The 17552-nt window shown below is 37.3% G+C and overlaps 2 protein-coding genes and 1 long non-coding RNA gene across 4 annotated transcripts in view; 1 reads left to right on the top strand and 2 right to left on the bottom strand.

Moving 5' to 3' along the window:
• cax1 (cation/H+ exchanger protein 1) overlaps positions 1-907 on the top strand; it is an 18076-nt gene extending 17169 nt beyond the window's left edge. The window contains exon 20 of the mRNA XM_022671794.2: positions 497-907. Coding sequence (XP_022527515.2) covers positions 497-570 — 74 coding nt within the window. The 3' untranslated portion in view covers positions 571-907. The remainder of the gene's footprint in view (positions 1-496) is intronic.
• The window catches only part of LOC125799091 (uncharacterized), a 515567-nt gene continuing 498908 nt past the window's right edge, over positions 894-17552 (bottom strand). The window contains exon 2 of the long non-coding RNA XR_007437941.1: positions 894-1355. This is a non-coding gene — a long non-coding RNA (uncharacterized LOC125799091). The remainder of the gene's footprint in view (positions 1356-17552) is intronic.
• klhdc10 (kelch domain containing 10) lies at positions 894-17552 on the bottom strand. Of its 2 annotated transcripts, XM_022671792.2 has the most exons (10): positions 17280-17552; positions 13100-13192; positions 11847-12068; positions 9694-9848; positions 8071-8219; positions 6341-6425; positions 6191-6257; positions 6046-6093; positions 5802-5941; positions 894-4498 (listed from the first exon to the last, which is right to left on the bottom strand). In XM_022671792.2, the coding sequence occupies exons 1-10, from the start codon at positions 17362-17364 to the stop codon at positions 4289-4291; spliced, it is 1254 nt and encodes a 417-aa protein (XP_022527513.2). In that variant the 5' UTR covers positions 17365-17552; the 3' UTR covers positions 894-4288. The 2 variants fall into 2 exon arrangements, with proteins under 2 accessions (XP_022527513.2, XP_022527514.2); XM_022671793.2 differs by lacking the exon at positions 13100-13192 and having other exon boundaries at positions 17280-17551.

Raw genomic sequence — 17552 nt, 5'->3', positions numbered from 1 at the left:
AGTTTATTAAAGATAGTGAGAGATTCTCCTGATCTGGTAGTAGAAGGTAGTTAGTTAGAGGTGTTAGGAGAGTAAGAGCTCTTTGAAGAGCTCTGTCTTCAGGAGTTTATTAAAGATAGTGAGAGATTCTCCTGATCTGGTAGTAGAAGGTAGTTAGTTAGAGGTGTTAGGAGAGGAGTAAGTGGCTGGTTTGGTTGGTTGAAGACCAGACGTGCTGCTGCATTCTGGATCATTTGTAGTGGTTTTACTACACAGGAGGCCAGTTAGTAGGGCATTGCAGTAGTCGATTTGTTAGTTAGTTTGGCCTATTACTTTATCACTAATTCTTGGTTTACTGTGCAAGATATGAGCATACTTATGTGGTAAATGCCAAGTACTTAAAAAACTCAATAAATAAATAAAAAAATCCTTACTTTTTGTGCTGAATTTGTAACCAATTGTATATATCCAAATGTAATTGGCTGTAATCCTCATTTATTTTTTGTTGTTTCTGCAGGAACAGCTCTGGTGGTCGTCTACTTCATCCTCCTGGCTTTGTACTTTTTTGCACCGTCTCCTCTTGGCTGCTGACCGTCACACCTTTTCTCACTTCAGTTTTCTGTTTTTTTCTTTCTTTTTTTTGTTTGTCTGTTTTTTTTTTTTAAATACCTTTACGAGAGCTTTGGGTATTTGTACCGTGAATTGTGTACTTTCTCATTACTTTTCTTTCTTCTTTCATAATCAAGTAATATATTATATGTATGGATTTTGACCTGTCCTTTAAATGTGTTCTGATTTTGTCACAAAAGAGCTTTTTGATATTAAAATGAAACACTGTAAATAAATACAAATAACCATGTTGAAAAAAAAGCTGAATGTCATTTCGTGTGTGATTAAAAAAATAAACATCTGAACAACTTTGAACAAATTTATTGATTCTCCTACAATGAAAACACAAAACAGGTACAATAATACATGTATTCAATGGCTGCCTTAAAACCATTTGCTGCACAGCAGAAATCATAATCCAGCAAGACCCTTCGTAAATCACTCAAAATTATAAACATTTTCTTTTATTTCTTTTCTTATTTTTGTAGCACAGACTCGATAGAAATGCATATAGCTTCTTGTTTAGTGTGAATATTTGACATTATTATAATCCCAATCGATCAGGACCGTCTGCAGATCTGTGCTGACGTGAAGTCTGAGTGAAAGTAACAAGAGTCAGAAATGCAGAGTCTGGACTTCATGCAAAGAGGAGCTAAGCTAAGCCATGCTGAACCAATAAAATAAGAGCAAAAATAAAGGGGGAGGCACATAAAAATAAGAGAGCACTTAAAAATGATGAGTTTCTTTGATTTTACCAAATTAAAAACCTCTGGAATTATAATCAAGAGGAAGATGGATGATCACAAGCCATCAAACCACCAAACTGAACTGCTTGAATTTTTGCACCAGGAGTGAAACAGCATAAAGTTTTCCAAAAGCAGTGTGTAAGACTAGTGGAGGAGAACATGCATTTCATGCCAAGATGCATGAAAACTGTGATTAAAACCAGGGTTATTCCACCAAATATTTTTTAAGATTTCTGAACTCTTAAAACTTTATGAATATGAACTTGTTTTTTTCTTTGAATTATTTGAGGTCTGAAAGCTCCGATCTTTTTTAATTTTCTGCAAATAAATGCTTTAAATTACAATATTTATATTTGGAATTTTGGAGAAATGTTTCTAATTTATAGAATAAAACAACAATGCTCATTTTACTCAAACATAAACTGTTAAATCAGAGCAAAATCAGAGAAATTGATTCAGAAACTGTATATTTTTTGGATTTTGGACACGTCTGGCCCTGCTTAACATCTTACTCGACGATGATAACACACATCTACAGGCTTAGAGTAAGATGCAAGAAGATAATGCTACTAACATAACTTTATTTTATTTTTTTTGCTGGTGCCTAATTATAGTAAATGTAGTTTAAATGTTCAAATAAATAAAACACACAAATAAACAAACGTCTATCATAAAAGGCAAGATACATATATAGTTTGAACACTTTGAAGCTGCAATGTTTGGCATTCAGGCAGAAGATGTGGGTGTGCACACTTCTTTACCCCTAATACATATCAAAATATTACGATATTTGTATTTGTATATGTATATTACAGGTCAGTGTAGTAAAAGATGAGAAGAGTCCAGCTACATTATTGCTAATTTAAATATGTTTTTTTTTCCAGCTTACTTATTTGTACTTGAGGTTTACTAATATAATAAACCTCATAAAACTGCTTAAGGTTAAATTTTTAGCTTAATAACTTGAGTTTTAAACAATAGCCTACCCTTTTTAAACACCTGGACCAATGTATTTTGCAGAATACCGATTAAATATTTAAATGTGAAATTATTATAAAGTGCTTACAGCAAGGCTCTGTGTCGAGTGTCGAGACACAAGCAAAAAAAAATAGCACATCTTTTGTTGAAAGTAACTTGAGAACTTGAGGAACTTGAGGAAAAGGCACAAAATATCAGTTTATAATCAATGTAACTACCGCCACCATGTTTTAAATTATAGGTAAGAGCTGAGGGGGTTCCGTTGTTTCGGCAGAAGGTAAAGTAGATTTTATTTCATTAAAAGCAAATTAAATATATATTAAGGAGCACCATATTCACAGTGATGTAACAATTGGATTAAACAACAAAAAGACGACGGATGAGGTGGATATCTTACATTTTTGTGTCTTAAGTGCAGATGGTTTGCAACAAGATGATTTCTATCTATGGAAAAAAAAAGGGTAAAAGCTGTTTTTTTTTTTTTACTTTGACTTTAACACACTTACATTTACACTAGCCACCATTACTACTGGGCCTGAAATCCCAATAAGAATAAACCAGGCCCCTTCCTAAAGATTTAATAATGAGGTAAGGACATGGCCAATTAGGGTAGCTAATGCATATTCATGATGGCAACCAGATTATTATAACCACCATATTCTATTAAAGGAGAACTCTGGTGTAAAATTGACATTTTTTAAACTTTAAAACATGATAAAGAGTACTACCCATTGTTAAATAGCTCATCTCTGCTCTCCTGCAGCTTTCCAAGATCCAGTAATTTATTTTTACAGTTTCTCCATGCTTTAGAATGGTATGGGATGATATGGGGCATATTTTGCCCCTGCAGATAAATCACTTTTTACATCGTTATCCAGGTTCAAAGTAGCTCCACACCTCATTTGTAGAATCCAAACATGGATAGCCCTGACATTTAAAAATGAAACACTGTTTACAACCCAAAGCATTACTTTAAAGGACAGGTAAAAGATGGCGGTGCCCGGAGATGTAGCTAACACTATGGGTTGTAAACAGTGTTTTTTAATAAGCTTCTTGTGCGCTTTTAAAGTTATTAATGCTTCGTTTTAAATGTCAGGGCTCTCTGGATTCAACAAATAAGGTTTGGAGCTACTTTGAGCCTGAATAACGGTGTAAAAAGCGATTTATCTGCAGAGGCAAAATATGCCCCATATCATCCCATACAATTCTAAAGCATGTTTGGAAAAAACTGTATATAAAAAACAAAATACTGGATCTTGGAAAGCTCCAGAAGAACAGAGCTGGTTAGTACTCATTATCATGTTTTACTACACCCAAAGTCAATTTTACACCAGAGTTCTCCTTTAAGTTGAGTCTGTGTAAGTCTATTCACTGCATTAAATCAGGCTTATATATGTTGTATTGTATTATACTTCAGCAATTATTTGGGGAACAAACAGTAAACATAATAGAAAATGTGTTGAAAAACAGACTTAAGTTAGATTAAATAAAAAAAGGCAAAAAACAAACAAACAACAACAACAAAAAAAAAAAACAACAACACACAACATGCAGCCCAGTTTGAGAACACCAAAACGGTTAGAGGCCTTTAAAATAAGAACATTGTCCTACTAAAACGTTGAAAAACGAAGCATTTTCAGGTTGCTGCCGACTCGGGGCGCTGCTGTTTTTTTTTTTTTATGAGGGTGGGAGAGGACTCGAAACATTCCACTTGATATTTTAAATCATTAAAAGTGCATACACGAAAAAAAACAAAAAAAAAAAACAAAAAAGGCATTCCATAGTTTTTGGTTTTAAGGCAGGCTACATCTTAGAGGACATATTCCAGAATAAGAAGAAGGGGTCTTTAGAAAGCTCTCCCGTGTTCCTCGTCTCCAGACCCTGGCTCAAGTGCATCACAGCCATCCTCAAATCCACAGACAGACATGTTCACCACACGCTCACGCTGTTCACGCCGCTCACGCCGCTCACGCTCTTCATTTTAAGCGTTCGATGAGTTCCTGTGTCAGGCCCAGGTTCAGCAGCTGCATGGCAGGGAGCTGGGCCAGGTGAGGGAAGGCTTTCAGAAGCCGCTCCCAGCACAACTCCAGCAGGCTGGGAACCACCAGCCAGATCTTAAACAGAGAGCCAGTCCTCTTATTTTCATGGATATTTACAACACCGCCGTGGATGTACATGCACCCAGCCTGTACAAAAGAGAGAGAGAGAGAGAGAGAGAGAGAGAGAGAGAGAGTGAGACAGGATTCATACGCGTTTTAACCAATAAATTTCCATGATTTTTTCATGGAAGGCAAATTTATGACCATACCTTGACCAAACATGGACAATAAAACCAAAAATCAACTAAAACTATAATCGAAATTGATTATAGAAGGCCTAAAATGATTCGAACACACAATATTTAACAATAAAATGTGTGTCAGATCCTCAAAGCTCCATTGTTTAGGGCTAAATTACTGATGAGCTGATGTATTTGTTTATAAAGCTCAAAATAGATTTTTTTTGTCGATAAACAGAATTTTGTAGACCAGAGTTTTTCCAAAACTTATCCAGGCCTGGAAATTGCTATTTTCAAATATCATGACTTTTCCAGATTTTTCATGACCTTACGAACCCTGGTGAGACTTATACATCAAAAACATCTTCAAAAACACACCAAAAAAATCTCTTTCACTTTTAAGATATCTTTTAACTCCAACTCTTTACAATATTAGTGCACCCCGAAAAAAAAAAAAAAAAGTTTATAAATGTTTATTTCTTTTATTGTTGATGATTATGGCTTACACAAAAATTAGTGTCTCTGAAAATTTGAATTTTTATATAAGACCAATTGGTACTTTTGGCAGGTAGGCTGTGTGCCAAGTCCTGCTGGAAAACGAAATCCGCATCTACCATAAAAGTTGTCAGTAGCAGAGGGAAGCATGAAGTGTTGTAAGATTTTGTGGGAAAACAAAACTGCACTGACTTTAGACTTGATAATAAAACACAGTGGATCAACACCAGCAGATGACAGACATGACTCTCCAAACCATCTCTGATCATCAGTACATTTTACATTTCATTTAAAGGAAATCAAGGGAGCAGAGTCTGGAGGAAGAGTGGAGAGAAACACAGTCCAAACTGCTCGAGGTCTAGTGTGAAGTTTCCACCAATCAGTGATGGTTTGGAGAGACATGTCTGTCATCTGCTGCTGTTGATCCACTGTGTTTTATTATCAAGTCTAAAGTCAGTGCAGTTTTGTTTTCACACAAAATCTTACAGCACTTCATATCTTACAGCTTCCCTCTGCTACTGACAACTTTTATAGAGATGCAGATTTTATTTTCCAGCAGGACTGCCAAAAGTTGCAATTGGTCTTATATAATATTCAAATTTTCAGAGACACTGATTTTTGGGTTTTCATTGGCTGTAAACCATAATCATCAACAATAAAAGAAATAAACTCTGAAAACAACTGACTAGACAGAAAGGTTAGCATGGTGCACTGACCGGGGTGACCGCAGCACAGTGGAAGTACGCTGGCTCAGGCATCACTGCAGGCAGTCTAGTCCACTGGAACGTCTGCAGGTTGATCTTCCACAAGTCAGCTAAGATAAGCTCCCCATTGTAGCCCCCGCATATAAATACATCTGAACACAGAGAGAGAGAGAGAGAGAGAGAAACAATATATTTATTTAAAAAAGACCAAAACACAGACAATATGAATGATAAAGGATGCTGAGTTGAGCCGTACCATTTTTAATCTGCACACAACTATGACATCTCCTTGGAGCTGGGTAACCTGCCACACAGCACAGTTAAAATGTTATAATAATAATTCATTTGATGCAGTTCAGTCCATTCATCTTACAGCAACTGGAGAGAAAACTGGATCTGACCTATTCTTTCATGAGGCTTCGTCGTGATCTCCTCCCATGAATTTGTTTCAAGATTATATGCATGGATCTGGAACGGAAAAGGAGAAATGTCAGTAAACATCTGAGAAACGGTGAATAACGTATTAAAAAAAACAACATTTTCTGCAGTACCTTGTCTAAGGGGTAGGATGTCCAGGAAGTCCCTCCTCCTAAAATGTATATTCTCTGTCCATCATGGGCTATCTCATGTCTGTACCTGTTTTAGATAAGAAGGAGGCAAAGTGGGCAATTAGAAGATGGAAGAATACTATTTCACTCGGTCTGAAATTGTGTTTAAAGCTGGCGTCCACATTATTTTCACAAGATTTATGAATAAAATGTAAAGTGTTGACTCCTTCACTTCAGCTTTTGATGAGTTAAGATGATTCCCAGACTCCAGTCTCCAACCACAGGGTGTCTAAGAAGAACAGGCTTTTTCTATTTCTATTATAAAGCAATGACCCAACTAGGGCTGTATATTTTATTGTTCCAGTATCATCACGGTCACCACTGCCACACTGCAATAAATGCATGGTCATGTATGTAATGCCATGCTCTGACTACACAACATTTTTGTCTCTTACGATGTTCACCATGTCAGATTCAGTCTTGTTTTGGGAACTGGCTAAAGTTTAGATTCTCTGCCCGAGCACAAACCCTGACCTGATGCCTGACCTGAACTCAGCCCGAGATTTCCCACCACTTTCCTCGGCCCGGGTCGGGTTGGGCTCCAAAAAATTCTGGTCACATCTAAATCTGATACCAAAAAGTGATCAACTGAAATGTCTTGGTACTTCTAAAAACAACCCACACTGCACCCTGGCACTCACAAGCAGAGAGCACACGCAGAAACGCAGATCATTCGAAATGTCCTCACATCGCCAGACGCTCATGCTGTCTCTCACTCTCTCTCGTTCTGTTTCCCTCTCCCTCTTAGATATAATAATACAGTGAAAATGATCTAGTCTGCCAGACCTAAACCACACTATCCTATTATTACTGTCCCCTCACAATATTACTGGAAAATTCCAGCATTCAAAAATTAATCATAATTCTAATTCATTTTTTGGTGATTGACACCACTAACCTAAATTAATTTTGCCACTCTTATGCTGATATTCCTTAAAAAGAACTCTTAAAAACGGAAATGCATCCAGTAATATGCTTTGGAAAAAAAATATTTATTAATTAATGTTTAAGCAGTTAAAGTAATGCTGTTAAAGTCTGTAATTTGTCAGTGTTGCAATGTTAATTATCATCATTCTGCACAGATTTCGCTTATTCAAACAGCCCAAAAATGTTTTTAAAAAGCTCAGTTAAAAAGCTCTGCTCACTAAAATAATGTGGGGTTTAAATCGGGCTCATGATTACAGTTACAGTCGAGCAGAATGTGCACACTCAAGTGTTCACTTAAGCTTGTTAGCATCACAAGTTTCTGATACAGTGCTGTATATTTACTGTGAAATTACTCCTGTACTTTGAGCAAATGCTACATCTACACTATTATTAACACTATTAACAATATAATTAGCAAAATAAAATTACCAGACTATGCAGGATGAGCCCTTGATCTCTTACAGTTTCAATGGCAGGATGGTCATTTTTAAAAATAATAATAAAAAAAGAAAAACAGAACAACAGAACAGAACACACTCCAGCTTCTGCCTACATTTAGTGAAAAAAAAATAGTGAAAAAATCAATTTAGAATTAAATTTTCTTGCATTAATTTTCATTAAAAGTAAAGACTGTTTCTCCTTTTCCAGAAAAATTAGCAAAAATTTTGTGCACGTCTATATGAAGCCTTTGATAAACTCACACCACAAGACATCACTGAGTAATCTTTAAGGTCAAGTTTACATACCGCTCCTCAGGCAGGTCATCCGGAGGGTTGTTTGGTTTGAGGTGAATCCATTCTCGTGTGGTGAGGTCCAGTCTGTGGAGATCTGTGCTGTAGATGTAGCCTGTCGTCCCTCCGAACACATAGAGGAAGCCGTTGATGATGGCCATTGCCTGCATAGAAAAGCGTCACAGAGTTACTGCACCTCCAGGTCATTCAAAATCAATCAATTAGTTAACTTGCTAAACAGCAGCTGAATTTTATAAACAAATCTGACAGTTTTATCATCATCTGAGCTGATGAAAATTCTTATGTTCTCATGTTCTTTTCATGTCATTTACTTAATATTAATTGTGCAGCTGGATACTAATAATGATTTCTACGTTTTACTGTGGAATATAGAATTTAAATCATATCTAAAAAGGCGTGTCCAAGGAATGTCATATTGTGCCTTTAATATATTCTATAAACCTTATGTTTCCCCCATTTTTCTTCCCAATTTACCCATCTACCCACACAGAGAGAGCAAGGCCAATTGTGCTCTCTCAGGGCTCTGGCAGCTGATGGCAAGCTGCATGACCGGGATTCGAACCAGCGATCTCCCGACCACAGTGGCAGTGCTTTAGACCGCTGGACCACTTCTTTAAAAAAAAAAAAAATAAAATAATTATCATAATTGCTGATGTTTTTTTTTTTTTTTTTTTTTTTTACATCAAAAAAGGACTACAGTACTACTACAAAAAAGCAGAACACTGGTCACACTACTTTAGAACATTTATTTAAGCTATTTTTTATTTATTTTATAATATATATTGATTTACTTAACCTGTTAATTAAAAAAATAGAGTTTAAAGCTGTGAGCAGTCTATGTAAGAACCAGTTAAACAAAATAAATTTTTTAAAAACAAAAACTGTGCAAAAATTCTTAGAAAAAAACTTACTTTATTTTATTATTTGTATACAGTTGGTTGAAAGTTAAAATGTAAGGTATATAAATGTTACATTTATTTCTAAAGTGGTCTTTCTGTAAATGTGTTTATTGGCATCAGCAGATATACAGCTCTGGAAAAAAAAGAGAGACTTAAAAGTCACAAAGAGACAGTTAAAATTACGAGTTTTTTTTATTTTTATTTTACCAAATTGAAAACCTCTGGAATATAATCAAGAGGAAGATGGATGATCACAAGCCATCAAACCACCAAACTGAACTGCTTAAATTTTTGCACCAGGAGTAAAGCAGCATAAAGTTATCCAAAAGCAGTGTGTAAGACTGGTGGAAGAGGACATGATGCCAAGATGCATGAAAACTGTGATTAAAAACCAGGGTTATTCCACCAAATATTGATTTCTGAACTCTTAAAACTTTATGAATATGAACTTTTTTTGCATTATTTGAGGTCTGAAAGCTCTGTATCTTATTTTATTTTAACCATTTCTCATTTTTGTCGTTTATAAAATAAAACCTATAAACCATATACTTATAAATAGCAAAATATTTGCTGTATACTTGTGTAATATAGGATCTAAAGAACACTGTAATAAAATAATACAGCCATTTGGTTCTCTGTATACAAATTGGCTGGCTTTATATGAAGAGACCATTATAAGAACCCCCTTTAGTTTAAAGTACACAGAGAACAGTCTTACCTGGCCATATATTCGGTTGGGTTTCTTCCCTCTGCAGTTGAGTAGTGACCATCTCTTGTATTTGACGTTGCAGACGTGAACATCGTTGCCATTGTTTTCTCCGAATGGGATTCCAGTCCCGCCGAACACAAGCAGGTTGTTACCGTGCAAAACAGCTGGGTGTGAAAGAAAGATGAGGACATTACTTTTTACTACTACGCCCTAAAAAAAAGCTCTTACAGCTTTAGAAATGCTTGATAACAGGTAGGGCTGCACAATATTGGGATATATTGTGATATTAAACAATGCAGGACCCGTGACGTCACCAGCAACACCCAGCCCCCCCACCCCCCCCCCCACCCCACTCCCCCTCCCTGTCTTACAACAGATATTCAGACCGACCGAGAGCTGAGTTACTGCTTTAGGGTGTACTCACACTAGGCAATCCGAACCTGCTGAATCGTGCCCGGGCCCGCTTGGAGAGGTGGGCCCGAGCACGGTTCACTTGGACTCGGGCACGGTACAGATGCAGTGTGAGCGCAAACCGTGCCCGGGCACGGATAAAGATGACGTCAGTGATGCGACGCTACTGTAAACGGAGGACGTTTTATACACAATTCTGCATATAATATTTTTGAAAAGGGTTCTATAGAGCACCATAATGGTTAGTGTTACCCATAATGAATTAGGACTACTATCTACAAGTCCTAAACAACAAACACATTTTATTATTACTTGAGTTTTATGTTTCGCTCCTTTGGTCACTATTTATGTATATAGCAAGTACGTCTTTTACCTTACTGATGAACGTGAATTGTAGCCCGCGAGTAAAGCTGCAAATTTCTCCCTGGACGTCTGCTGCTTGTGTAAAAACCTTCTTACACGTGCAGCACGATTAGCAGTAAATCGCTGTGTTGCACAATCAATGAATCTCTGGTTCAGTCGTGTATTTGCACGCCCAAAACGACTCCAGAGAAACAAAAACAACAGTACAATCCTGAACTCCATTGTTTTGCGCGCGCATACTGTTCTTCAAAACAAAAGTCGCCTGTTGATGACGAAAGCGTGCTCGGGCACGGATAGTTTAACGCAGTGTGAGTGCAGGCCTGCGGGGGAGTAGGGAGGGGGCACTTAAAAAAACAGCAAACCAACAATAATCAGGCATTTAAAAGGCCTTTTAAAAGATAAGAGCGTTTTTTTCTGGGATTAGAAGCATGATTTGCTCACGTGTAAAATATAGGTGTGCTAAAACAAATTTACCATGCTCTCTCTCAGATTAACTCTCCTCTTGTACAAAACTGTACGTGCTTTCAGATATAATATTCTATCTGTCTGTTCCTAATGTTTTGAGAGCGAATTTTCTCGTGTACTACGTGTCTGTTCTTTATGTTTTGAGAGTGAAAATGTTTTACCTTGTTAATCAAACTCAATGCTGAAGCCAAAATGCTCCCAAACAGCGGATTTGTAAGCTGAAGGTGCCTCTTTAAATGTCCTATTCTCTGTTTCACCTTCACTCTCATCATCACGCAGCTGAGAAAGTTTTGTTTAATTATCCCTTAAATCTTCAGCGTCTGCCTTTAGCGCGCTCATTCGCTCTTGGGAAATTCAGAAAAATTCTGATTGGTTGTTGCATGGTTGTGGAGAGAAACGATGAGAGAGGTATATAAAAAAATGTCTCCCCCGGGTCCTAAACAGTCCTGATTATCGCCCAGTAAACAGAATGTGTCCGATCAATAACCACAAATGAAACATTAAAGTTTTGTCACCAGCAAGCCAGATAAGAACCAGAACCAGCAGCCCCTGCTCCTTGCCTTTTGCTGGGCTGTGCATTCAGCACCTTATAAATGACAGCGGGAGAGCGTTCGTTCGCTCTGTTAGTGCGCGCACCGAAATACCGCGGTCCATCTGGGTGTATCGAACCGAACTGCCCGAGAACCGTTGCATCCCTAGTATACAAGAATGATATATCTGAAAGCTTGCGCAGTTTCGTACAAGAGGAGAGTTAATCTCAGAGAAGATTGTTAATTTTTTTGTGTGCACACCTATATTTTATACTTGAGCAAATAAAATCTGTGAGAGCTGCACGAAATAGGCTCTTGCACATGTGCACATCGCGATGATGATGCTTAAATGATATATCGTACAGCCCTAATAACAGGTGCTTATGAATGTACCTGACATGGAAGCCAACTCGGTGGGCATATAGCCCTCTGTGCGGATCTGCTGCCATGTCCCGGTAGCAAAGTGGTACCTCCACAGCTCCCTGAACAGCGGGTAGTCCTCATTCTCTGAGCCGCCCGACTCGTCGTAGTCTGGGTTGTAGCCTCCGAATACGTAGAGGTTGGTGTTGTCAGCAACGCAGCGGTGTCCGCTCCGGGCTGGAGGGGCTCTGTGACCTGTGAAAGACAAGAGAGATGAGAAGAGAATGGTGAGAATAGTGAGAATGGGCGGTTTGATTATGACCCCTGGGTGGCCATCTTGGATTGTGTGTCATGGTGATTTTTCTTAGATTTCCTGGGGCTCAGGAACCTTATGAAACAAAAACAAGGTTTTAGTACGACAAAAATCACCACAGGGTCTGCTTTCAGGCACAAACTGTGAAACACAATGCTTTAAAGAAGATGAACATGTTATTTGTATACAAACTTAAATTTTAAGGAAGACAAACAGCATTCAATTCTCATATTTCTACAAGAAGATAAGAAGATTAGTAGATAAGTAGATATATTTGCGTGTGCTCCTTATAATGATGAAGATGATGATGCTGCTGCTGCTGTGAAGTTTCTGCACTTTATTCCTCTACAGCTTTGGAAAGACAATGCATTACAACGATATTTGATTGCTGGAGCAAAAAAAGGAAAAGAAAATGACATTCCACCTTAAAACGACACAAAGAAAATGATAGATCACAAGATTAACACAGATAACAAATATATCAGCCTCTGCCAACTGCAGAGCTTAACCAACCACACCCTTGCAAATGATCTGACTCAATATTTGCCTTGAAATTCTTGCACGTGAATGTGACCACTGCCCCAAAAAAATAAAAAATAAATAAATAAATCAACAGGGTGAGCGTGGGAATGCTTTAAACACACACACAGAAACAAAAATAAAAAGGTGCTTTAAGGCAAATTTTACCCTAAACCATCTCTAAAACAGCCTACCCACGCTAATCCGACACCTGCAACCATGAATCTACGCCAACAGAGAGCCCAGAGAAGCGCTTGGTTCGCACCAGAGTGAGGAAGAGCAGAGTTTTAAAGAGAGGAGGGGGGAGGGGATGAAGGGGAAGCTTTTTTTAGGGAGAGGTAAGCTAATTTAAAATCAACTCCCACAGACTCAAAAGTAGTCTTTGGCCTTAGCAAAGCCTAACTGGTTTTGGTCTTTTATTTTTGGTTCAGTTAAGGGCTGGTGCTTTACCCACCTTCTCTTAAAAACCTGTTAGGGATCCGCAGGCTGGGGCATGGTTGGGCGAGGATTCGTTGAGCCTGAAGCCAGCGAACTCTCTTCTTAGAGCCTGTCACCACAATCACCGCAATCAGACAAACAAAACAACAACAACAACAACGCAGGACAATGGTAGAAATGAAGTAAAAACAAACATGCACACATTCACAAGACAAACACCACTGTAATATATACGTTTTTCACCACATGTTACATCCAGAAATAATGTGATCAACATAACCGTAGGCCAGCAAAGCAAAAAATAATCAATCAATCAATCAATGAAGTTAACAGACAGACAAACAAACAAACAAAACCCAAACACAACAAAAACAATGGGAACACAATGCTTCTGGAACAGGGTAAAAGGAAACATCCTGATCAGGCCACACTAGCAAGGAACACAATCATCCATCTACACCACCAGTCAACAAGCCACTACTCTTCCACAGAAGCCCCAGGCAAATGAACAGTCTGCTGCCGGGTTCAGATGAGATATAAACAGATAGATCGGATGTAACTGGCAGATTAATGCTGTTTCTTAATCTACTGCGTTTGATAATGACGTAACAGATCACAAAACTCATGACTAAAATAAGATCACTGCATGTTCAGTTGGGCTGCAACTTATGATTATTTTGGAAGTCGACTAATCTGACGACTATTTTATCGATTAGTCGACGATTATTTCTGCCATGTTCTTTATCTCTAAAAAACAATAGAAACAGCAGAACATGAGATTTAAATGGCATTTAAATATCTGAATGTTGTTTAAACTTGGAAAGTACGGATATTTAGTGATTAAATATGTAATCTGTTGTGTTTGGGCATTTTTGGAGACACTAAGTTGATTGTAAACTGTGTAAGTAAATCATTTACCCATCTTCCATTGCGCTTCTGTCCTCAGCACTTTGTGTAACGCAGTACTGTGACAAATTAACGATTAGTCGACAATGAAATTTAAATAATCGACATTGTCGATTATGTTGAGTAATCGTTGCAGCCCTAATGTTCAGTAGATGTATAGTAGTTGCTTCTTAAATTATGCTCCATATGTTCTTACCTTCCATTAAATATTAAAAGTGAACCATTAATTAGAGGTGTGAATATCATATTGTACACAATAATATCTAAAATTCTAAGCTTACAGACTGTTATATATCTATATATACCCTTACATAAAACATATTTATGTTAATTTTGTTGCAGAAGTGCCAAGAATATTGCTAGCGCAAAAATACCCTAAAATATTTTGATATTTTGACATTGTCTACAGTAAATCATCTTGTGTAGTAGTCAATTTAGCATGTATAGAATAGAAAGCCCTGTTGTAAATCAAATTAAATGCACATTATAGATTTCAGATTAAGATGAGTACAAACAACTGTCAACAGGGCCTGCAGCATTCAAAATAAAGCATATAAATGATCGCATCATTTAATAAATGGCTTTTTCTTCACCATCTTGAAAGATTACCTCAACATGGAAACTCTGGAATCAAAATAATCTCATGTTCATGTGCAAATCTTCAGTATTTGCATTGAAATGATAGGAATTGTTAAACTGTATTCCGCACTGTTATGGCTATTATCCAGTGATTATCCATGGTTTGTTACACCACTACTTTTTTACTTATTTATATTGTAGTTCCTTTCAAATGTAAGCATATACGAAATGCAGATACTTGGTCCAGTACAGAGTCCATGACTAAACTTGGGTTTCTTGCAGAAAGTTGCTGAGTTTGTATATGAACCTCACTTTCATTAAGGGGGCATCTAAAGTACTCCAACAGTGTTTAGTTAAATTCAGCTTGGCTCCTCTCTGTATTTTTCTCCGCTGTGTGTTTGAGTGTAGTGCTGAAAATTCCTGAGAATAAAAGAGGCTGAGGTGGAAAGGAGATGCGCATGCGCAGGAGAGATTACCAGCAACAGACCAAAACACACGGTTTAATAACCGCGCAGTTTCATAACACAGTATACTGTAAATCTGGTTACCCCTGAAACCCTGGACACAATACTGTGCATAAATGAATGAATGAGAATATGCACGCCTTTTAAGATATAGATTATTTCACAATCCAGATCAATATATATATATTAAAAATGCTAGATTTTCCATAAAACAACAACACTCAAATCATGATAAGAACATTAATTGCCAACATTCAATAATAAAGCAATGAAACGAGGCACAATCCTATTTCTCTTAGGTGTATTCATTACCCTTGAAACAGAGTTTGAAGGAAAAAGGAGCCTGGTTGATGTGGCACAGTGGATAACACCACTACCTGCCAGGGTCCTAACCACATCATGTGGGAGACTGCGGTTCAACTGGAGTGGAGATATTTGGAGTGCATTGTTCGTATCATGACATTCTAGATCATTGACTCCTGTAACAAATCTGATAAAATGAATGGATTTTTTAATATCTCAGTTAGGGGTGTGCCACATCATATCATATGCAAAAATAAAATTAAATTTTCATTTTGTTGCAATAGTGTTTTCTTAAAATATTTTTAATCACAAAAATACCATGAGATCTCGTGATATTATTTTAGGGCCACATATCGCACCCCTGCATCCCAAATTAAAAATAACACAGAATTAAAAAATATAAAGTTCACACCACACATCACACCGTTAAAAACAGGTCAGGGAGGTGACAGCATAGGAAATGAGTGGATTTCAATTTGGCACATTTTTTTTTACAAAAAAAAAAAATAATAATAATAATACAGATGTATATCATATGCTAGAAACCAAACACATGTATCATGTTCTAAATGTTATTCACAAGCTCTGTGGAGGTTAATAATTAAGGCTCGTGAGAATAAAGCAGTTTGCATGTAAACAGCAGGTCGATTTGCATCGCCCTGAAAAACCTGGAAACAACAAACCCCTCAGCAAGGAAATGTACACATGAGCGCAAACTGACTGAACAGATCATCAGACAAAGAGGAACAAACCTGTCAAACACAAAAACTTACACACAAAAAAACACAAATTAGTGATTAGGTTTAGGATTTGTCAAACAACCTATGGTGATATATGTGTCACAGACCAAGATCAACACCAGCAGATGACATGTCTCTCCAAACCATCACTGATTGGTGGAAACTTCACACTAGACCTCGAGCAGTTTGGACTGTGTGTCTCTCCACTCTTCCTCCAGACTCTGCTCCCTTTATTTCCTTTAAATGAAATGTAAAATTTACTGATGATCAGTGATGGTTTGGAGAGACATGTCATCTGCTGGTGTTGATCCACTGTGTTTTATCATATGCAAAGTCAGTGCAGTTTTGTTTTCCCTCAAAAGCTTAAAGCACTTCATTCTTCCCTCTGCTGCTGACAACTTTTATGAAGATGCGGATTTCATTTTCAAGCAGGACTTGGCACACAGCCCACACTGTCGAAGGTACTATATAATATTCTACTTTTGGAAGACACTGATTTTCGGGATTTTCATTGGTTGTAAGCCATAATCATCAACAATAAAAGAAATAAACGCTTAAAATAGATCACTCTGTGTATAATACATCTATCTACATAATATATATGAAATATATAAAAATAAGAGACCACTTAAAAATTAAGAGTTTCTTTGATTTTACCTAATTGAAAACTATAATATAATATATAGAATACAATCAAGAGGAAGATGGATGATCACAAGCCATCAAACCAAACTGAACTGCTTGAATTTTTGCACCAGGAGTGAGTAGCATAAAGTTATCCAAAAGCAGTGTGTAAGACTGGTGGAGGAGAACATGCCAAGATGTTCATTTTACTCAAACACATACCTATAAATAGCAGAATCAGATGAAATGATTGACACTAAAGTGGTCTTTAAATGTTGTTCCAGAGCTGTATATACTCTGGGTTAGCTAGTTAAGTTATTTATTTGGAAACTAATAACCAGTTAAATAGCTAAGCTAGCTCTGTTAGCCAGCTAGCAAAACAACCCAAGCTAGCTAAGCTACAAAGCTAAAGCTAATCAGCTAATGATAAGGAGCGAGCTGATAGCTAACCGATAGCAGTTTAAAGAGCAGTCTTTAGGTGTATATAACTAAACAGACTCCTTCGCTATAGATCAGCACAGTTATCAGAGCTCTGCAGCAGATATTTCAGATTTTATCTCGGGCGATGTTCAGCACTGACCTGCCACTCTGAGCGGAGGACTCCCTGACAGCTTCTCAAATTTATTCAGCTGCTCCAGACTGCGGGATTCATCAGCAGCAGACATATTTGGCAATATACAGAACTTAAATACCCAAAGAAATGCTTTTAAAAGATAAAACTACCCCCTTTACGCGCAAATAATACATTCCAAACCATAACGCAGCCCATTCCTCCCTCAAAACTCAGGCATTTAAGAGTATGGGGCTAGTTATCAGTCCATGGAGGCGAATGTGAATCGAGCCAAGATGGCCA

The sequence above is a fragment of the Astyanax mexicanus genome, chromosome 2 (genome assembly GCF_023375975.1).
Source record: "Astyanax mexicanus isolate ESR-SI-001 chromosome 2, AstMex3_surface, whole genome shotgun sequence".
Lineage (NCBI taxonomy): Eukaryota > Metazoa > Chordata > Actinopteri > Characiformes > Acestrorhamphidae > Astyanax > Astyanax mexicanus.
The sequence above is the reverse complement of the archived record's forward strand: the minus strand, read 5'-3'. Positions and strand labels throughout refer to the sequence as shown.